Genomic DNA, 23,506 nt, shown 5'->3' with positions numbered 1-23,506 from the left:
TAATTGCACACTGCACACTGCTCAAGCTGTAACAAGGAGCATGTGTCCCAACACCAGCTTTGCTTCCGAAAGCTTCACTGCTCGCAAGTCACAGTGGCAAAGACTGTAAGCGGCACATAAGCTCCTCAAGAGCAGGGAAATTATTTTTGCCCATTTTGTTCATTGATTTATTCCACGGGTCTTGATCAGTGCCTGGTCATAGTAGGCTTAATCAATATTTCTTGAGTGAATGAATAAATGAAACAAATGAAAGGGCCGCCTGTCAGGTGGGACTCCGCACCCCCAGACCAAGGGTGTGCAGGTGTCCGTTGGGGGTGCTCAGATCCCTGCATGGGCCTGACCCCCGGGAGGCTCTCAGCAGAGGTTCAGCCCCTTCCTGTATCCTCCAGTTAAACGGGCCTTGGCCACTCCTGAGACCTGAGATGCGGGGGCACCATGGTTTCCTTCTCTTACCCCAGGGGGCTGCCCCTCTGACCCGGCTCAGAGAGGCTGTTGTTTTCTGACTGACTAGGCCTAGATCAACTCTTTTTGAGCAGCTTTGGCCCCAGAGACTCTGCTCCCCACATTATTGGGGTTCAATTGGGGATCAGCAGGGGAGGCTCTGTAGGGGAGGCTTGCAACAGCCCCCTTACGGGCTCAGGGCCTTGGGGACAGTATCTGCTTGTGTGGGGGTCATTGCAATAATTTGATTAGGTTAATCAGCACAAAGAGCGCCCGTTAGGCCACAGCATACAATATGCATTTCTATATAACTTGCATTTAAGTCAAGACACCCATTTTCCTTCACAAACATCAGAAGGATGCAAGGAAACAGTTGTCCTTGTTTGGCCATGGGGAGCAGGGCATTCCCGAAGGGTGTGAAAGGGGGAGCTTGCTGCAGGGAGGCTGCCTGACAAGGGCACAGGAGCCCTCAGATTAGCCATCCCCATGACCAAGGAGGAAAAAAAATTCATTCCGAGTGCAGGGATGCCTATTTCATTTCTGGAAGAGAAAAGACTTTCCTGTATTTATTATTAATTTTTTCTTTTTTTTTTAGCTTTTTTTTTCCTGTATTTATTTTTGAGCTAGCTAATGATACCTGACGAGACCACATGTCCCAGAGCACACACCCTGAACCCAGGCATAAGGAACTGTCATCAAAGAGTAAGTGTGACTCGCTATTTTATAGATGCTTTATATAAGATCTAAGATTAACTCAGGATCAAAGCCTTCCCTCCCCCCACCAAGGCAGGCAGGGAATGCACCGCCCCAACCCGCCAGCTGCACGTGCCCTTAGTTTTTAAACTGCACTCCTGTATTAGTGCTGCCGTCTCCGTGGCTCAGGGCAGAAGATGGCAACCGGGGGCTCCAGGCCACAGCCAGGGTGCAGGTGTGCTTTGTTTGGGTGAGGGAGTATTTATTTTTTCATTAAAAAATTTTAGCCAAATTTGAAATCCAGGTGATTTTACATACACATTCAGATTTCCCACTGTTATTGTGAACAATCCAGGCCGGGAAACCCCCAGGGCAGGGACCCACTGGGCTGGATGGGGTTTTCCCATCGAAGGGGTGGTGGGACATGCAATCTCAATCCATCCCCTCCCCGTGGACCCCCTGACAAGTTCTTGTTGCACTTGCAAGGATCCGTTCTCCTCCTTGTAGAGCCATATTTCTCGGAGCCCACATTTTAACCAAATGTGGGAAAACAAAAGGTGGTCAGAGAGGGAATGTTTTCTTCTTTCTCCAGGCCTGCTCTGCACATTCACCTTATCTGCTGGGGGCTGGAGTCATCTGAGTTTGCATCACCTGCTTTGCAGAGAGGGCTGTGGCACTGGACAAGAAGGCGGTCAGTCTGGCTCCGGGAGGAAGCTCAGGGTGACACAGCCAGCATCGCCATGCTCATCTAACCCCACTGCAGGGCAGAGGACATAGGTCAGGCCAGGGCAGCCGGACCCATTTAGGCTCAGCTGGGGCTGTGCAGACACATCTCCAAGAGCCCTGAAATCAGGCCAAAGGCTGCCAGTGCTAACCTTTCAGAAAGAATTGACAGCGAGCACAGGATGACGTGAGGCCATGTCCACAGAGCCCATGGCCTCACAGTGAGCTCTGGGGCCAGAGACAGCAGTGTTGCCCGAGTACATAATCCCACCGGGCTGGGCAGGGCTTGAGCTCGAGGCCACTGAGGCGACCTTCAAGGTCACTCCAGCTCTGATGCCCTTAAGGTTCTGGGGTTCAGAAACACAGGTGTCACCTCAATGTCAAAACAACTTCCTCAAACACAGTCTAAGAGGGCTGCTCATCTGATTATTTTAGTGTGACCTCAATGTACTGTGTGCTACATGTTGCCTTTTGTTTAAAAGTTCTGGAAGGCAGATGATTTCTATTTTATTTATAGGAGCGTATTACATTGATTGCCATTAGGAAGATGACTTCATTGCATTCCCATCCATCCAGACCATGAAACCCTGTGGGTCCCCAGCAACCAGTCAGATAATGTGGCGCTGTCATTCCGCCCCACCCCATGACAAGGGGCTCCCAGTACCTGCAGGACCGTGACCTCCGGGAAGTCTCCTGCAGAGATCTGGTATTCTCGCTGCAGCTGAACGTAGATTTCCGGTAGTCTGCTGATGAGCTCTCTCTTCTTGTTTTCCTTTCCAAATACACTTGGCATCTCCTTCTTCAGGTAACTGATGATGTAGGCATGTACCTGAAAGGATACATGTCAGGTGAGGATGTGTCACTTAGAATTGTGCCAGGAAAGGGAGAAGCAAGATTACATTTTATATGCATGATAACACCAACGGCAACCTCACAGAAACACGGTCCTAAGTCTCAGCTGCAAATCCTGCACCAGAAGTCTCTGCCCCGAACATCTACTGCAGCCCTTGGTAAGAACCATTACTTAAAAATCTGAATTATAACCAACCACAATTGAAATTTGGCTATGCTACAAGCAGGGATTCTAATTATTAATGGCAGGAGACGTGAAGGAGCCCCAAGCAGAAGTGGCAGCAAAGAGCCCCACCGAGAGGGGAAGGGTGTGAGGCACGGAAACCAATGACCAACCCCTCAGCAGAAGGGAACGAGGCCTGTGGGGGCCCGCCATCCATTAGGCCTGTTTCTTGTGCTGCCTTGACCTCGAAGGTGGGGTTGAGATTTTAGCTACTGAGACTTTTACTGAAGCATCTTTCCAATGATACCCAATTACATGGGTGAGAAATTGGCTTTGCAGCTGTTGGTACAATGCTGTGTATTTAGGGATGGGGAAGATGCTCTCTGATCTTCCTTCTCCCATTCTCTCCTCTGTGTTCTTCATGAGTTTTGTTTCTCTGACTTAACAGGACTCCAGATCATCCAATTAAATCCACAATTGCAAAAGAACCACATTTATGACTTAAAAAGTAAAAGTCTTGTGATTGTCATATAATGCTGACCTGGATAATTTTCCCCCCTTATTTCTTATCTCTTATGTAAAGCAAATTATCTTATATATTATGTTTGGTTGAAATAAAAGTGGCTTCATGACACTTGACCCCTCCTTCCCACCCTGAATCTATGTCTATGCTGTGACAGGTCCCCCCTTTACCTTCTACCCTGCATGATAGTGGGAAGAATCTGCAGTTCAGTGTGAGGCCCTGGGCTGGGGGAACAGCTCCACAACCCCCAGCACCACAAGTCTCAGCAATCCCACCTGGACCTCATGAGAAAACCATCTTATGACAGTGGACGTTTTGCTCCAGGACACTAGACTAACAAATGGTACCATCAGACCTCTGGTTAGAAAGAAGACTCTGGCAGCAGCAGGGAATACAGATGGGGCAGGTGAGGCTCGGGGCAGGGAGGCTCCTCGGCAGCTGTGGCTATTGCTCAGCAGAATGATGGCGTCATGGGATGGAGAGGAGCAGAGAGAAGTAAGTGTGTGTGAAGAAGGGGACTTAGCAGGACGGGGTCAAATGGATGCTGGGGGAAAGGTGAGGGTGGGAGTGGCTAACCCCAGGTCTCTAGGGCACACAGCCAGCTTCAAGGAAACCATTAGCTAAGAGACAGAGGACAGGAGGAGGGCAGGGATTCAGGGAGACACGACAAGCTTGATTCTGGACGTGTAGAGTGCGAGGCACCTTGGGGACACCTTGGACGAGCTGCCCACGGGTGGCTGGAATGAAGGCCCAGTAGGCCCAGACCGCGGGGTGGCCCAGATGACGGGCTCGAGAGCGGGAGCAGAGGCAGTGGCCAGAGCCACGGAAGCGGATGAGACCATCCAGGGAGAGTGAGCAGAGAAGACCCCACTGAAGGGCAAGGTGGAGGCAGAGGAAACATCTTAGTTCTGGTGATTAACCAGGAGACCTACGAGAAAGTTTCACAGAGGTGGGGCTGATGCCCAGGAGCACCAGGAAATGAACATGGAGCCGATGGAAATGCCCAATCTACAGGGAAATCTGTGCCCAGTGAATAACGAGACAAGAATTCCCATAACCTCCCAGCGGACAGTCCCTACCCCAAGGTCTCTGCAGACAGCAATGTGCTAGTTTGGATGTATTATGTCCCCCAAAACGCCATGTTCTTTGATGCAATCTTGTGGGGGCAGATGTATTAGTGTTGATCAGGTTGGAACCTATTGATTGAGTCACGTGGGGCAACACCTCCCTGGAAATTATCCAATCAAAAGTCTTGCCCACAGTTGATTGAATCACATCTCCATGGAAACAATCAATAGGTGCCAATATACAAAGGAGGGACAGTCATTTCTGCCAGGGCCAGCTGCCGGGGACCACGCCGGACCTCTGGGAGAGGACAGGCAGGTCCATGAAGGGGAGCCTCAGAAACCCGGATCCCCAGGGTGGGGGGCAGCAGCCTGAAGGGGTGGTGAGACCCCTGGAGGGCTCTGCTTGCACTGGGTCCCACCCTTCCTTACTCTGCTACTAATTTCCAACTTTAGGGCATTAAGACATGTCCCTTACAAAGTTCTCTTTGTCTATCCTGAATTCTACAGAGTAATTTAGAAGTCAAGTAAATAACTAAAACAAGAAAGGATAAAAAATAGAGCAGTGATTACAAAAAGAGAATGCCTACGTAGCTACGGAAAATCCTATTAAAGGAAACAGACTTGTACTGTAATCTTATGGAAGAATGGAAATTAAATAAAGGAGGTAAGCAGATACCTTGCACAGCTCAGTGGAGGGCCTCTGTGGGCAGAGCCAAAAACACTTTGCTAAGATTTGCACACTAAAATAAGTGCATAAATGCAAAAGCTGACCTGCTGGGACCAGACAGTGCTTTCCATCCATACAAAGGTCATTTAAACAGAGAAATAAATATCAGCACACATTGTGCTGCCTGGCTACTGCCAAGAGTATAGATTTGGAGATGGGATCCTAACTCTTTCTGTCACTGTAGTAGACTTGTTTATATACTTATTTTTCAAGTTAAAAACAAATTATTTATAAGATTCTTTGAGATAGCCAGAAAAACCCAACATTTGAGAGTCCTTCATTTAGAATTATGAGCTTTAACTGCATTCCTGAGGATGTGATGAATCAAGGGGTCAGACTAGCAATTTCTTTGCCTTGGACAGGGCATGTCTGGCTTGCTTTGGGCGGGGCTGGGGAGGGCCCTGTGTATTGCCAAAGGATGTGGAGGGGCTGCCATCTCAGCAGGATGATCCAGCTGCTCGCCAGCTGTCTTACATCATTTCCTTGGCCTTGGTCTTCTGCACTGGGCCTGTGGGTACCTCTGCTCTCTGTGCCCAAGCCTGTTCTGCAGCGGAGGAAGCCCCAACTGAAGCAAGACCCCCTCCCCTCCCCAGCTGCAGGCCTGGGGCTGCTGTCAGGCCCTGTAGGGATCCCCAAGACCCCTTCGTGACCTACCACGTCTGGTAGCACTGAGCTGCCAGGTCCCTGCTCAGGGAAGGCTCAGTCCTTGCTCCTCAGTTTGGCTGAGTGCCCACCCAGCCCCCAGATCCCCGAGGACTGGCACCCTGCTGGGGAACAGTCCGGAGACCAGGGGTCTGCTTTACCTGGACTGAACTGCAGGTGATGTGCCCCGGCCACGGCTCTCCACCCACTGCCTGGCTGATGACCAACGGGCCACCCTTGGACACTAGGCTGCCAGAGCCTGATAAACCTGTGGGCAGATCTCGTGCCAGGCCACAGCTCCCTCCTTCCTCCACCCCTGGTGCTACCTGAGTCATGCCCTCAGGTGACCTGCTCATGCCACGGGCTGCTCTCAGACTCAACCTCCACTTCCAGGCAATTCCACCGGCCTGCTTTGTGAGGATCTTCTGACGCTCTCCAAGGCCAGCCCTCTCCTGCCCTTCCTGGGGCATCCTAAGAGAATAACCCATGGTCTGATTCTATGAATGCATCTGCCTTTAAGAAGTTTATCAAATCAAGAGGTAAATGATTATTCACAGAATCACGGTGTATTGAATCTGAAAGGGACCCCACAGGTCTAATTTAACTCCTCATTCTGGGAAATATATATGGCTTACTTGACGTCCCACAACTTGTTTAGAGATGTAGAGCTGGCACTAGTGTTCAACTGCCTCATTCCTGTCCTTACAGAATTAACTGCTTTCCTTGGGTATGAATTAAAAATCTTAACTGAAGCTACTGAAAATCCAGAATTCAAAATGAACTGTGTCTTACAGAACAACAGTTTGGAAAACTTGGATTTGAAGTTTGATTCTGAGAAGGTTAGGAAAGGTCATTTACTCTCCTTCACCTCCATCTCCCTGTACATAAAGAAAGGATATATTATGGCCCACAAACATTACGAACACCAAACAGGAATGTGAGTCGAGACTGCAATCTCCTGACAAGGACAGAGTAGTATAATGCCTAATTTTCCAAGGGCACTTGGTAAACAGAGGGGACAGCCTGGATGGCTGAATTCCCTGGTCAACTTCAAAAGCTCACTTCTGCCCGTTAACGTGTCAAAGCTGTCGCTCCAAACCTGTGCTGGACTGCGGGCCAGACCTGGAGACGGTCCCCGTGGAAACATGTGGGAGCAGCCTGAGACCTTCTGTTCTTTATGAGAGAAAACTAGTGGAGAGAGAGGAGTAGGAAAGAGAAGATGGGGAGAAAGAGGAGAAGAAATGAGGGAGCGTTGGAAGGCCAGGTCAGGCCCTGCCACTCCTGCCTGCCTGCAGAGCGACTCGAGGCGAGTGGCTGAACTCCCCTGCCTCGGTTCCTCATCCTCAAATTGGAAACTACAACATTTATCTCATGGGGTTGTTATGAGAATCAAACGAGACCATGCACTTGACTGTTCTTTGTCCTCTGGAAAGAGGAGTATAAATATTACTTGTTATTAACTTTTGAATACACGGCCAAAAGGCCAACACAGGAGGGTTAGTCGTGGCAGACAAGGCTCTTGGCTATTTAGTTCTCATTGAATAATAAATAAACTCTCCATATTTGAATAGCAATATGAATTTTGGCCCCAAATGTTAATTCATTTGACCTCTGGAGGTTTTTAACCATTTTTATCTTGTTTAAGTCATCCTTTCCTCTGTATAAAATTGGAAAAGCCTGACTTTATACAATGGTGATGACGGGGAGTATATTACGTGGATCAGGTTTTCCTCTGGGCTGATAACTCAATGAGCAGAAGGGGATTTCCTCTCTCCTTTCAACTGTATATGAGTTTATATATAGTTCACACTCTGACACATCTCATTGTGCCCAGTGACGTGTTTATGTATATATTCAAGACCCAGAAGCAGGTACTTAGGAGTGATATTGGCTGTAGCCATCCCAGGCCTGGAAGGCAGCCCCAGCCAGCGAGCGGTGAAAGCTACCCCGTGCCTGTGGTCAGTGAGAATGGAAACGTTCATGAAATTTGGACACCGGGGGTTACTTTGGGGAACGTCCGGCTGGCACACATGGTGCACACGGTACAATACTCATCTGTGAAGTTACAACCCACTGGAGATCTGCCTCTCTACAGGCCCAGCTGGAAACCTCCATGGACCACTTAAAATCAGGGAGCAACACATTTTAAAAGTGTGTTTATGACGATATAAAAAAATTCAGTTAAACCAGAGACCCCAAAGATGAACCCATGGGGTAGAAAGAGTGTGAGATTGTGAAAGGCAGGGGTTCCCACTTAAGCAGGGGTTGTTTTTCTGTACAGATCAAGCCAGAACCCAGGGCATGTGATTCTGAACAGCCTTAAAGGGAACTTGAGGGGGGCCCCCAGGCATTCGAGGTCAACCTGCAAAGAGACAGGTTCCCATATATGGGCCCCGGCACTGAGCTGTATTTAACCCCCATGTCAGAATAGGCGTTAAAGTGGTAATCATCACCCATCACAGAATGATTCTCACACACTTAAGCCTGGATCAAAATGCTCAGCTTCTTCACAGAAGAAATTCGATAGTGCAAACAGTCAGGGAAGAGCCAGTGCCTGCCTATTATATACAGCTAAGGGGAAAATGCTTTGAAGATGAAACTGAACTCCACAGAACTATAGTGAACCCTGAAATTCACTGTCCTTTCCTCTTCTTTCTCATCTTTAGTTGTTCCTCAAATTTTGAAGAATTTTTTGTTGAGCAAGGATTTCCAAATGGGGAGGAACTTCTGTTATTCTTTGGTAATGTGTTCATAAGGGTGGGGTTGGATGGTGAACCTGACTCACTTTTTACTTTCGTTCATTTATAACATAAAACACTATTGTTTGGTATGACTCCCAGGGAGGAATGTAGACCTGGCACCGTGGGACGGAGAACATCTTCTTGACCAAAAGGGGGATGTGAAAGGAAATGAAATAAGCTTCAGTGGCAGAGAGATTCCAAAAGGAGCCGAGAGGTCACTCTGGTGGGCACTCTTATGCACACTTTAGACAACCCTTTTTAGGTTCTAAAGAATTGGGGTAGCTGGTGGTGGATACCTGAAACTATCAAACTACAACCCAGAACCCATGAATCTCGAAGACAGTTGTATAAAAATGTAGCTTATGAGGGGTGACAATGGGATTGGGAAAGCCATAAGGACCAAACACCACTTTGTCTAGTTTATGGATGGATGTGTAGAAAAGTAGGGGAAGGAAACAAACAGACAAAGGTACCCAGTGTTCTTTTTTACTTCAATTGCTCTTTTTCACTCTAATTATTATTCTTGTTATTTTTGTGTGTGTGCTAATGAAGGTGTCAGGGATTGATTTAGGTGATGAATGTACAACTATGTAATGGTACTGTAAACAATTGAAAGTACAATTTGTTTTGTATGACTGCGTGGTATGTGAATATATCTCAATAAAATGATGATTAAAAAAAAAAAAAAAAACACTATTGTTTGGGATATGTATGGGCCTAATTTCTTTAATTTGGCTTTTCTAATTATAGCCAAATAAAATGAAATTCTACTTTCCAACCTTCTCTTGGGCTTTCCCCAAATAGCTTATTTTAAAGAATCATGAAATGAACCTTGGCTGCCATCTTGGATTGTGTGAACAGCCTTCAAAGAAGGACATCTACTGATATCATAAGATGTGATCTTTGAGGTTAACCAAACACCAACCCTAGAGATTTCCTGGTCTTTGAAATAGAGAGTTGTAAAAAAAATATATAAAGAGAAAAAGCAGAGAAACCACGAACTTGCAAATGATCGTTGGTAAGATTATCCATTTTCCATTATTATTAAAATGCCACCTTTGTGCTATCTTGAGTTTGATTACTGGCAGGACATTAACAACACACTTGCTTTATTTCTGGACAGACCATGAATTCTGCCGAACTCCGGTGTTTTATATATAGATACGCTCCACACCCCAACTCAGACAGACAGATACACTTTGGGTGACACCTGAAAAATAATTTTTTGCACGTTTTCAAAATGTCAGCTCGATGAATCACCGAACTGTGTAGAATCTCTGAGGATGGACAGCTTTACAGAATAAATGGAATGACAGATTAATGCAGCAAGAAAGGGCATACGTAAGGAGCTCTTATAGATGCTGTCCACTCTGGATCTGTGAATCTTTTCTGGACTGAGGAGTCAGACCTACTGGGGTTTGAATCTATATTTGGCAACTCTCAGGTTGTGAAGCCTTGGGCAAGATAACTCACCTTTCTGAGCTTCAGTTCCCTCCTGGGTGCAATTATGATAATAATGTCAAACTCTGTGTAGTTATTAACAGGATCCAACAAAATCGCAAATACTGCAGACAGAGGGGCTGGCTTCCTTAAGAACAGCTGGGTCAGGAGACTTAAAATGAATACACCAAAACAAAAGAGCTTTTTTTGTGAACTATAAATACCCCAAAGAGAAAAACTCAGGTGACCCCTCATCCATTTAAGCAAAATCAAGTTCACCAGTGGAACATAAATGCGCAGATGGTTAAAATGAATGTCATCAGTTTGTGGCTAAGGCTGCAGTGCTGAGCTCTGCTTCTTGTCTGAGTGAGGCTGTTTCCTGTTCTCCCTTCTCAGCATGGAACTGCCCCCGGAGCACAGCGGCACCCAGAAGCGCAGGGTGGAAACATCCGCACTTCAAACATTTTCCCTTATGAAAGAAACAAGCCAGATACTATTCTTGGGAAGAAAAAAAAATACATGTTTTCTTCCTATAAGTAAGCTCAGCAAGTTTGACCGCCTCCCTCCATCCCCCGCACCTACACAAGGGTTTTCATTCTTCACAGTGTCAGAATACAGAGCAGTATTCTGACTCTCCAAACCTAGCCCACACTTGCTCGTTCAAGGATGGCAAGGAAGTTCTATGGTGCTTGGCATTTCCAGTGAGTTCTCTGCCCCTTAGTTATTTATATGATTAAATACAGCTGCTTCTTGAGTAACTGGGCCCTAAGCAATGACAATTAAAAATGTCCACAGACATTTAAAAATAGTTCAGACAATCTTGATATCTGCAAAGATGATGACATAATTTATCAGTGTTAGTTTATAAAATAGTGTTGTGTACTGTGTGCCTGGTGGTTAAGTTCAGCTGGAGAAGACAAATACCACGTGCCAAGGGGGTCACTGCGTGGGCTGGAACAGACTTCCGGCCATAAAGCCTTAGGCCCAGGACAAGCGTGAGGGGAAAATCAGCTCAGGAGAGGCTGCGAATAAGTGGGTTCACAAAAGAATCAAACCAGTTAGTGCAACTGCCTTGCAGAGCTGGAAAGACTGGCTTATAGTTCTGGAAAGAAAGCAGCTTACACCAGGAAGAAAGGATAAAGGATGGTGACTCACAGGAACACTGCATGACTGCAAATCAGCTGAGGGATCCAGGAGGAATGCATGGGACACTCCGGGACACAATCTGGGGGGAAACCAGTAGATTGGGGTGCTATGATGGGGCAGGGCAGCCAAGGGAGGTGCTTCTTTTGGCAAAGGAGAGATGCTGCTGTGTGAGTGCTTTGGCATGAAGACAGAAGCTGCTGAGGAGAGCCAGAAGAAGAAGCTCGGCTGTCACCCTCATGGAGCCTCCCTGTGCACCAACCACCTGCCCTCCCCAACACCACCAGGTGGAGTCAGTCACCTCCCGCCGAGTGCCCACGGTGCTGGGTCCACACCCCAGTCGGCGCACACCTCCCTATTCTGTGACAAGGGGCTCAGTGCCTCCCTCCTCACCAGACGGTGGGCTCCCCAGCCCTGGCCCAGGGAGGTGGAGTAAATGTTGATCGAGTGAAGCAAAGTGGCGGTGGACCCCGGAAGGCTGGCCTGCTGGGTCCCAAGGCCAGGCCAGAAACCACTCACTGCAGAGCAAGTAGAATGTGGACAGGGACATGGATGCTGACAATAGCACGTTATGGCCTTACTTCCTGACCAAGTTACCATGGGTTCTGGAGCCACGGGACTGGGGCCTGTTTCAGCTGAAGTGAGACGCCCAAAGCAGAAGGTGAGACTGAGAGTTGGGGGGTCTTGGCTTTGTCACTAATGGCTTAGGTGACCCTGGGGAAATCACTTGTCCTATCTTGTCCTTGTAAAATTAGGGAGCCAAGATAGACTTTAGTTCCCAAACCTGGCTGACCATCAGAATCACATACATACATGCACACATTTATACACATGGACGCACACATGTGTACAGATGCACGCACACACGTAAACATACACCTGAATCAGAAGCTCTGGGGCAGGGCCTGGGAACTCATGTGGGTTAAAACTCCTAGGTGCTTCTGACGATCAGCCAGATTTGAACTTCATTAGGACTAGATATATTCTGGGAGCCATTCTAGCATTAGAGGATGATGATTTCATGATATGTACACACTTTCTAAGGAACCTATTTTTTTCTATACTTTCCCTTGGAGGAATCACGTGTTTCTCTCTCTTCGGAGACATGACAGAGCTGACTAGACTAGTTCAAGGTGGTCAGCAGACACACCTGGGATGCTAAAAGGCTCTGCTACGAGGTGTGGAGCCAGGGCAGAGGCTGCACGCTCACAGGCCACAACCCGGAAGGGGGACCAGCACACACTGTGGGTTAGGCTGAGCCAACCTTCCTCCTGGGGCTCCTCAGGACCCAGGGGTGATCTCAGGGTCCACATCCTGGGCACAGGGTGATTGATCAGTGGTGGCCTCTCAGTGCCCAGGTGGCCCCACCAACCCTCTCTCTCTCAGGTCCAGCTGGCTACATTCCCAACCTCCTGACAAGCATAACAGTGTCCGTAGATGGGGTGCATGGGTCCCTTCCTACAAGCCCTGTAGGAATCCTCACAAGCACCCTAGGAAGGACTCTTAGTAGCTCCATTTTACAAATTAGTCAACAGGTTTGGAAAGGTTAGGTCATTTGCCCAAGATCATAGAGCTAGGAGCCAGAACTTAAAGAGGGCTACCTTACCTTGAGGCTATACTCTTAACCTATTACACGCTCCATTCCTGAAGGCTTCTGGAATAAAGCCTGGCCCCCACACCCCACTTTCCCTTTGGAGAGGAGAATGTGGGGGAGCAATCCCAGCCCAAGGCTGCCCCCCAGGGAGTCTCCCAGCTTACCTTGGCCAGCCTCGCCCGCTTGATGAGGTCGTTGAGTTTGCGCACTGCTGCCTTCTGTGGAAGGCTCTGGATGTCTCTGAAGAGGTCCTGGGCCTCAGCCTCAAAGAGCCTGCGGTTGTCGGTGTTCTGCAGGGGCTGCGCCCAGAAGGAGCCGATGTAGACGCGCAGCACCTCGGGCGTGTTGATGACCTTGCCCAGGGACCACATGAGGGCCCCATAGACGCGCATCAGCTGCTGCGTGTCCACCTGGTCGGCCTTGTTCAGCACCACGCGGATCTTGTCGTCCTGGCCCCGGAAGGCCTTGATGGCCTCCGAGAACTCATCTGAGATGTCCAGTTTGTGAGCATCGAAGAGCAGGATGATCCTGTCGACCCGCTCGGCGAACCACTGCAGGACCTGGCAGAAGTCGTACCCTGAGTGGAGAGAGGAGGCTGTCAGGGCGGCCTCCTGGGGTGGGACACGTGTTTATCGGAGAGCTCCAGGGGCACCTCATTCTCCAGCAGCCGCCAGGGAGAGCCTCCAAGCTGGAGGCAGAGGAGGCCTGGTGACTTGGAGACCATTTCAAATGGAACTCCTGGGGCTGGATACACCTGGTTAATAGCGGGGATCCTGGGAGCCCTTCCGTGGGAAAAAAATAGGGGGGAAAGGAGCTTAAGGTCACCCTGATTGAGCATTGCTTACTTTCGTATCTGTAATTTTGTTTCGTCTTCATGAGTCTCTTATTTTACCTCCTACCATTCTTCTGATCAATATTGATCCATAGTTCATTAAACCAGAGAGCTCTCACTTCTGCCAAAGTCTCACTTTTCCGAAGGTCCCAGAGATGCAGAAGGAAGAAAAACTGGAGGCCATTTGGAATCCCATGGGGTGTCCAGTAAATATAAAACGGGAGTCACCGTCTCTTAACCCAAGTTTTTAGAGCATTAAGAAGGTCATCGGTTGGCCTTGCCAAAGTTGTGGCCAATATTTATCATTGGGACTATTTATATCTTCAATATGTTATAAATATTTTTAAAAATCATGTCTCACAGCCAATCTGTGAAATGGTTTCTTGCCAATTTCTTTTTAAAAATGGCCAGGTCCACAACAAATTGTTTCGTTGCTTTGGCTACACACCAACACCTCTCCAACTCAAGCAGCTAAATAAACACTCCTGTTGGCCTGTGGTCAGGACTTTGAGGTCTTTCCCCAGGGAGGCAAATTCCCATGAAAAGCAAACAAGAGGAGGCGGACCCCACAAAGTTTATTTTTAATCTCAGTCTGATTAGCTGTAGAATTGGAATCTTAATCCAATCTAACCTAGAGCCCAAATAAGATAGATGTCAACTTTGTTGACTAATATTCTAATCCTCTCCCCACTTTTTTAAATTATGAAAACTTCTAAAAAATATTTTAAAATGCTGATGTACCCAACATATAACTTTAACAAATTTTGCCATTTTGCCATGTTTGCCTCAGAAGTTTAAAAAATTAAGTCTAGTTTATTTACGTAATAAATACATGAGGGAATGAAGTATATCTTTGCATGTCAACATAGATAAATCTAAAAAAATTGAGTAAAAATCAGTTTCAGAAGGATATGCACAGTATAACACTCATGTAAAATGTTAAAACACAAAACTCCACAGTTCATGGATACATACCACAGCAAAAATACAAAACCTTAGCATCAATTTTTAGGGTATGGATGGCTCCAGGGATGGAAGGAGTGTGGGATCTAAGATAGATCAGAAAGCATCTAGAGGAGAATGATCTATTAGGTAAAAATAAAAAGGGAGTATATGGACTAAAGTTTCCACAAATTTGAAGAACAGGCATACGGGGAGTAGTTGAAGAAGCAAACTGGATTTGGATCCATTTTTTAAAAAAGGAAACAAACATTCAGAAAAGCTGAAGGCCCCTGGGTACCCCTCCCCAAGCCTGTCCCCAGGGGAAACCACCGCCCCAATGTGGTGCTGACCCTCACCGTGCTGCTCCTGTACCCCCAGGCTCTGCTTTTCACTTCCCTATTGGGTCTCACTGTGCACCCTGACTCCCTGAGGACTAGGACAGAGGTGGTTCTCAGAATGTGGGCCGGAGTTTCTTTTCATAGCTGTCAGCAGCCAGTTTAGCACAGAGGAAAAGAAAAACCTATTTAATGAGTCAACTCAGTAGTATGTGAAGATTGAGACTTGAGATTCCACTCTGGGTCCTGGCACTACAGGGCCAGAACAAACTGCCTCCCGAGGTAACAGTGAGGGCCACTGTCCTCTGAGACTGGTTCACGGGTAGCAGCTGCTTGGCAGGTAAATGAAGGTGCTGGTCTCTTGACGTAGGGAAGGTGCTTTGGAACCACCCACCGAAGGACCCACAAGTGGACTTGTTGACCTGACTCCCCTCTCACTTGGTCTCCCTTGGGACCAAAATCTGCTGTCTGAAGGCTCAGACATGGATTGAAGAAAATGCTGTACTGGGAGGCACACGGGTAGATGTGACCGCTCTTCCTGTTTGGGGTCCTGCTGGGGACCCCAGAAGCTGAGGTGTGGCAGGTTGGGGTGGGCAGGGGGGCTAGCATCAGACTATCAGTTCCTCCCACTCAATAGGGTGTTGATGCAAAGACACAGGGGAAATTTGAGTTTACTCTGCTGGTGGCGGCTGAGCTGAGAGTCTGGTGGTGGCAGCATCCTAAGTGTTTTCAGAGCCTGGTTTTCCAACCTTCCAATTAATTCTGTGAATACTCTAACCTTACCCACCCTCTTCCAACAGCAAAAAAAAAAAATTCCTTTTTTTGCTTAAGTTAGCCACAATCAGCTTCTCCGTGACTGGTAAAATACTCCCCTCCCTCCATTTTAATATTTCTGAAATCTGGATGCATCTTGCAATTAATGCCACAGAAAACTTGCCACCTGCAAGCAGAGAAGTCAGTTGGAACACAGCTGCTGTCACAGTGCACGTGCAAATTCAACCATGCAGAGAAGTCTTCGCTTCCTCTGAGGTTCGCCATGGTAGCCACCATATGTGTTTAAACTTTAAGTTAAATTTGGGTTCCTAATAGCTACTTTCAATGTCTTAAAAATATTCCATTCCATTGCTACAGTGGAGTAAATAGTTATTGGACCAGAGTTGCCAGGTGTAAGTTTACTCTAAGTGAAGCTGATCCTTGTCTCTGGGGGAAGGACTGTGTGTTCCTATCTTCTTGTTTTATAGCGATGAGAGTGTAGTAAAGTTTTCAGAGTACAGGTAGGTAAAGCTGTGTTTTGTTTTGTCACTGACCAGGGGTAAAAGGATGGCTCGTCATGCATCAGCCTATGCTCTGAAACGTGCAGAAATCACCCAGCGCCTCCGAAGAGAGAGGAGAATCATCAAAGTCAGGGGAGGCTGGTCTGTTCAGTGCTTCTCTCATGAAGGACTCGGGCATCGAATACCTGGCTACCCAAAGATGCCTGCTGAGTTTTAAGAAATGGTTTAACTATCAATGGTGCATTCTTTGGTTGAAAAGAAAACCTAAAAGTCTAAGTAGTAAAACCTGGTAGGGCCTTGGTGATTAAAAGCAGTGGGCCACTGCAATGCAAAGCATTGCCGCCGAAGGAAGGACCTGGAGACCACTGATTCTCAGAGTGTGGTCTTGCGTCAGAACAAAATAAACTGCTTGCTTTAGACTCCCAGGCCCCTTCCGGGAACCACTGAATGAGAATCCCGAGGGCTGGGCTTGTGATCTGCATTTTATAAGCCCCTCTCCCTAGATGATTGTGATGCATGATCAGGTTTGAGAACCACCACTTTAGACTGAACATCAAGGCACATGATTGTGCAGATATGGTTATGCTATTGCTGGTTTGCAAAACAAAACAATATTCAAAGTAGTTTCCTGGTCAAAGGGTGTGCTGTAGAAATGATGAAACAATTCAAATATGCTTATTTGGAGATGGATTTTAACCTTCTCGAAAGCTCCCCTGCCTTTACTCACACTGGGCCTTGGCCTTGGAAAGACTTTCCCCTCTGGTCTAGGACCGAGAAATATAGCCCAGATCCTATTCATTCTTCAAAACACCTGGGTGAACTTTGATTTGTTACTTAACCTCTTCAAGCCCTCATTTTTCCTTGTAAAATAGGGTGGTTGAAATGCTTTGAACATGCTCTATACTGTGTTGAGACTTAGTAAACCTTCACTAAATATAAGCTACCATTATTTTTCTCACACTACCAAAGATGGAATAAGTCGTTCCCTTTTCTGAGCATCCAGAGCCCTCTGCTTGTTCTACTACACTACTTTGCACAGTGTATCATAAGTAGATGGAGGTATTGGTTTGTCTCACTAAAGTATGAATTCTTCAGCCTCAGGGACCATATCATCCTCATGGTCACACTAGACAGTGGTTGACAGCATGGGCTGTGGACCAGACTGCCTGGGATTTAAGCCTGCCTCCATCCCTGACTAGCTCTGTGACCTTGGACAAGTTACTGAACCTCTCTGTGCCTCATTTTCCTCATCTGCAAAATGGGGCAAATAAGAATATCCACATACCTCATGGGCTGCTGAGGCAATATACGTAAAGCATTTAGAATTGTCCTGGTACTTAGAAAGCTCTCTAAAATGTTATCTACTGGTTATTATTTTAAAATCTTTGCATCCAGTTGGTCATGTGAAGCAAGGCAGGGACACCACCAGGGAACCCCAGGGGTCCCTGGCCAACCAGAACTCTATGGACCCAGGAGAAAGCATGCCTTCTAGCCTCCAGAACCAGAGCTAGAACCACTGGGATAAAGGCAGGGTGTTGGAGAGGAGACGCTTTGAGAAGGAAGTGTTCCAGAGAAACTTCAAGCCACTAAAGATGGAAAATGAGACAATCCTAAAGAAAACTCTAAGACATGGAAGCATGACTCAACCACTCACAGTAAGAACTTGAATTCAAAGACCTCTAATAGATGTTTCAACAGCACAGTATCTTCAAGGAAGCAGGCTACCAAGATGCTGGCAGTGGTTGTAATTCTGTTTGCCCTTTCATGGATGCCCTATAGGGCTCTTGTGGTTATCAACTCATTTCTCTCCAGCCCTTTCCAAGAAAATTGGTTCTTGCTCTTTTGCTGAATTTGCATTTATATCAACAGTGCCATCAACCCAGTGATTTACAATCTCATGTCCCAGAAATTTCATGCAGCCTTCAGAAAGCTCTGCAACTGCAAACAGCAGCCAGCAGAGAAACCTGTCAACTACAGTATGGCCCTGAATTACAGTGTCATCAAAGAGTCAGATCATTTCAGCACAGAGCTTAAGATATCACTGTCACTGACACTTATTTGTGTGACACGAAAGTGTCTTTTGATGACACCCGCTTGGCTTCTGAGGTGATAACCTTTAGCCAAAGTTGACTCATGAATCAGAAGATAATGAAGTGCAAACTAAATGAGAATCTGTGAAGGTATCAACAAAAGGGAGAAAATGGCCAACAATTTGTGAAGACAGTAGATAAACCCTTTGCCAATGTTCTAAAAAGTCCTGGCCCAAGATAATTTAACCCATGAGGATGATTCATATTTTCCCTCCTATCAAACTAATATCACAAAATATAGAGAAGATCTGGGAAGTAACCAAACTGGAAAATGAAAGTATAGCCCTTCCATTTCACTTGAAAAGATCACTAAATTTTCTGGAGCTATGCAGTTTGTATCAAATGTAGACATCATTTTGCATAATTTATAATAGCCTTATCAAATGTGATTTCTCAATCTCCCCCTTCAAAACTTATCTATACATTTGATAATCTGACAATATGCAGATTTTTAAATGCTTGCATTTAGTATTTCATTTTAACAAAATACAGTCCCACTTCATGAATATCTGATATTACAGGGGAAAATAGAGAAAACATTTTATTTTTGAGTAAAAATGAGTTTTCAGGGAAAAAAAAAAATCTTTGTACCCAGTCCCTGGTGTACAGTGGGAGTGCAATTAATGTTTGTCGAAGCCCAGCTGGGAGAACTACAGTCCAGAGCCATGAAAAGAAGCCAGATTAATTACAGTAAAGACAACAATGCAATGATACTTGTGCCAAGTGAGGGAATTGTCCAAGTGCTCAGAAAATAGCTATTATAAGATATCAACTGAGCAGAAAACCGTTCATATTTTAGAAATAGAGCCAGTGACTCAGAGGCCTAGTGATTTTCTTCTCTTGCTTGTAAAAGGGACAGATGGTTGTGGTGAGTTCCTAAAATAAATCACAGACACTCCCTGCTTTGGGAAGGTCCTGTGCTGGCTGGGATAACTCACGGCCTACATTTGTACCCAGGTGGAGGAGAATAAGAAATTCTCCCAGAGATTCTGTTCCAGAGGACGGTCAGGCACCTTGTAACAGCAGAGGGGGAGACCCACTAAGGGGGCCTGTGAACTGAGCCACCGCTGAAAACACGGCTGGAGATGAGTGGTCCTCAGCTGCACCGTGGCCCATGATGCTGTTTCATTCAGCCCATGACACCGTGTTTTCAAATGCTGAGCTGACTGCCTCTGGTCGGGGCACGCATGGCTCAGATCTTAGCCCAGTGCACAGTGCATCCCTGGCATTGGGCTGCTCCTGCATGCACAGCTCTTTCCCACCCTTTGAGACCAAACTCTTGTGTCCTCTGAGAAGCTGCTCCCAGCTTCCCTGGGCTCCCACAGGGGTCTCAGCTTCCCCGGAGGACTGGAATGTGTTAGTTCACATGTGTGCCTCCCCCACTGGGCTGTGAACACCTGGAAGGCGGGGCCGTTCTTACCCCACTCCCCACAGCTTCCAGAACGGTGCTGACCAAGGGCACAGCTTGATAAATGTTTCCTGAATGACTGTTTTCTGTGGGAAAATGCATTCAAAATCCCCACAATTGGCTTTAAACAATCTTTTGGAACATGTCTCTTTTGGAAATTAGGAGTACAGTGACCATCTTCTTTGAATTTATAACAAGATCCTTTGAACACAAAGGTAAAAAAATGAATTAACGATTATCGCATGTCCAGGAAGTGCTTGGAACGTCATCGAGGGACACAGTTCTTTAAAACTAAGGCAGCTAGCTTGATCCATACTAGCCATAAACTCTAAACAACCCAAATGTCCCTCTACACAGTGGAATCCTACACAGCCACAAAAAAGAACGAAGTTCTGACTCATGCAACAATGTGGATGAATCTCAGAAACATTATGCTGGGTGAAAGAAGCCAGCAGAGAGTATATACTGTATGCTTCCATTTATATTAAATTCTAAACCAGGCAAATAAGCTACAATGGCAGAAAGCAGGTCAATGGTTGCCTATGCTGGGGATGGAGCTGGGATGACAGCCAAATGGTATGGTGAGCATACCAGGATGATGGAATCTGTATCCTGGTTTCTCTGTCTTGATGCTGGCGGTGGTTACAGGAGTGTATAAATTTGTCAAAATTCATCAAACCATATGATGAAAATGGGTGCATTTTATTATATGTAAATTACAGCTCAATAAAATGGACTTAAGTAAAAAAAAAAGTAAAAAATGAAGAGAGGAAGAAAGAGAAAAAAAGAAGGAAAAAAGAGGGAAGGAAGAAAAGAAATGCAGCTAAATTTAAATTTGTTTCAAGACGTGCATCTCTACAAACTGCTGGATGGACCAGGAAGTTGAAATTTGCCCATCAAGCGGACTGTGTAACTAATCTCACTGTGTATGGAGTCGAATCTAGCTAAAGCAAGAGCCCTATGCTTCAGTTGAAATCAGTCTTAAGAACCACTCAAAGAGGTAAAAGTAAAACTTGACTGGCCCCCTGAAACTTTAACAATTGTGTAATTTCATGATTGTCCTGCCTTTTGGCTGAGGGATAAGAGAGCTCCTCACAGGGAAGGAGCACAGAGCAGCTATGCTCCGAGTTCAGGAGGCAGAATCCAACGTGGCTGGGAGCACACGCAGATGTGGATGTGTGTGTGCACGAGCACGCATGTGGGGGTACATACATATGCATGTGGGGGGCAGGAAGCAACATAATAATAGAACTGTCTCATATATAACAGAAAAAAATATACATGCATTTTTAAATTTATTCATTTCATTATAGGAATTTTAATTCTGTAAGATCTTCCAATGGAACTTTTATTAGTTTGGAACAAAACAGAAATGTAATCAGTTCAAATATTTAAAAATATAATTTCTATCTTTGCAAAAGGACCTGAAAGCAATATAACTTTGGGAGCTGGAAAAGAGAATTTGTCTTGTGGAAGATTCCAGCCTGGCATCCCGAGTCCTGGCTCCACGTTCTGGGAACAAAGGAAGGAAGGGGCCCCTTCCACGCAGTCAGGGGCTTCCCGTCACAACCCCTGTGGAAACCCTGCTGAAGAGAGAAAAGACCCTCCGGAAATGGCATTTAGAGTTAGAAGAGTTGCTCCCTGGCTCAGGTAAATACAGGGTAGGAAGCAGATTTGGCAGTCTATTTTTAATAGAGCAACAGAATAAAACACACGTGCTTAAGTATCTTTGCAGAGCCAAGTTTCTACCACACAAGTTTTAAAAAAAGACGTGCGTCAATGAAAGGATGCAAGATAAGGGAGACCTAGCCAGAGCTGAGGCTAGAACCACCCCCCAGCCTTGCCCCCACTCTTGCTCTGTTGAACACTGCCCGGGACTGATCAAACTTCTCCTGCTTGGGGGGGCCCTCCCCAGCCCCTCCTGGAGTCAGCAGCCCTCCATTCCACGCCCTACCCCAGCACACTCTGGTTGGTGTGTCTGTATAAACACTTGCCTCTCCCACAGGTCCCCTTGGAGTTGTGTCTCTCTTTGTGTCCCTTGTCCAGTGCCCAACATGAGGCAGGTGCCGAGTGAGTTCCGACAGGGCCCCCTAACTGCCCGTCTTGTCCGCAGGCTCCTTCCTTTCCAATCCAGCCCTAAAACAATCACCCACCATCCACCTCCTTAGAACTCAGAGATAATCTCCAAAAATTGTGAGTGCCCTGCTTCCTTCTAGAATAACTGTTTGCAGAACAAATTCTGTACTACCATCCCTGCCTTAACTCTCCAGCCTTTTCTTCAGTCTCTTACTAAATCCTACTCTCCTCACCCCATAAACCACCTAGGGAGGGCTGTTGGCTGTTTCCCCAAAGCATCCTTTACCTCCCTTTGCCCAGACTTTGTCTTCTGCCTGGAATGCCCTCCCCTCTTCTCCATCTCTAACTACCCATTCCTCTGGGTCACTTCCTCCAGGAAGCCTCTGACCACCTGAGTGGAACTGAATTCCCCTGCCTGTTTCCTCCTGATAGGGTCTGCTCTCTCCCATGGCCCACCCACTAGGCTAAATTACAAGCAGCCCGAGAGCAAAGGCCAAGTCTTAATCGTGTTTGTATCCAAAAGCCCATTGCAGATGCTTTACATCATCTCAATCAGGTTCCCTGGGAGGTATTATAACACAAATGATTTCTCTGTCATAGGACTAACAGTCCATATGATATGTTTATTTAAAATGATTACAAGACAGAAATTCTATGAGGACAGAAACCAACTCATTCTGTTCCCACTGCATACCTACTGGCACGCAGTAGATGTTCAATAAATTTGGTTTAATGAGTGAATTGACTTGAAGAAGTATAACTGATTTTTAGCAAGTTAGAAGGTTTAGTTGCTTAAATAGTGGTGTGAGTTTATGAAAAAGGGTTTCTTACTAATTTTAAGGAAGTGTAAATCAGTTCAAAATAAACAAAAAATATCTGGGACCACTTGGGTGTTACACATATATTTTCAAAAATAGTCACTTCAGTTAACGATAACAGTTACTTCAGTTAAACATGTGCAAGGAGCCCTTGCATTCTTACCAGGCTGAGTTTACTTTGCAACTGGAAAAGGCTGTTTCTGAAATTTTTATTGGGGTTGGGTACAGAATAATGGCTAAAAGTAAGTAAGTGCAGCAAATATTTACCGAGTTCTTACTACATTCATGCACTGTGCCCAAAGCTTTACACTGGCATCTCAATCCTTGCAACAACCCCCTGAGGCAGGTGCTATTATCACCCCCATTTTACAGGTGAGGAAACTGAAGCTCAGAGAGGTTAAATAACTTGCCAAGGTCACACAGCTATTTCCCCAGGGAGCCAGGACTCAAACCCAGGGACTCTGGGGAGCCTGGGCTCTTACCCATGGTGCTGCACCCTATGTGTCTTAGAATGGTGGGATTAGAGGTGATTTTTATTTTATTCATTTTGATGATTTGTAGTTTATCTAAGTGTTCCACAATGAATATATATTAATTTTGTAATAAGATTAAAAATAAAGTGTATTGCAAAACTTCTTGGTCCGTGCGCTACTGGGCTAACACTTACCGAGGAACATGCTCCTTGTCATCTCTAATGATGTTTACAGTGAGGGTCTGAATTTCCAGCACTTCCTGGACAGAGGCTGAGCTGAGCTGTGCCAGGGAACCCATCACCACTTGGCAAGATACTGAGGGTAAAACAGTGTCTTTACAACTAAGCAAGCCCCTGGGGGAAGAGGCAGCCTCCAATCAGCTGTACTTTTCAGGGGAATGGGAACAAGCCTGTGACTAAATCAATCGGACACCCCCCTCTGGCTCTCCTCTCTCCTCTGCTTGTCTTCTTTTTTCTCCCCAGCTGAGCAGGTGCACAGTCAGGGTGGGG

At 46.4% G+C, this 23,506-nt stretch overlaps 1 protein-coding gene across 1 annotated transcript in view; it reads right to left on the bottom strand.

Annotated features, from left to right (window-relative positions):
• Positions 1–23,506, bottom strand: part of EHD4 (EH domain containing 4) — a 79,356-nt gene that overhangs the window by 9,364 nt on the left and 46,486 nt on the right. The window contains exons 4-5 of the mRNA XM_037834235.1: positions 12,914–13,326; positions 2,522–2,686 (exon numbers count right to left, since the gene is read on the bottom strand). Coding sequence (XP_037690163.1) covers positions 2,522–2,686; positions 12,914–13,326 — 578 coding nt within the window. The remainder of the gene's footprint in view (positions 1–2,521; positions 2,687–12,913; positions 13,327–23,506) is intronic.

Source organism: Choloepus didactylus, chromosome 4 (genome assembly GCF_015220235.1).
Source record: "Choloepus didactylus isolate mChoDid1 chromosome 4, mChoDid1.pri, whole genome shotgun sequence".
Classification (NCBI taxonomy): domain Eukaryota; kingdom Metazoa; phylum Chordata; class Mammalia; order Pilosa; family Megalonychidae; genus Choloepus; species Choloepus didactylus.
Note: the sequence above shows the minus strand (reverse complement) of the source record. Positions and strands in the feature narration are given on the sequence as shown.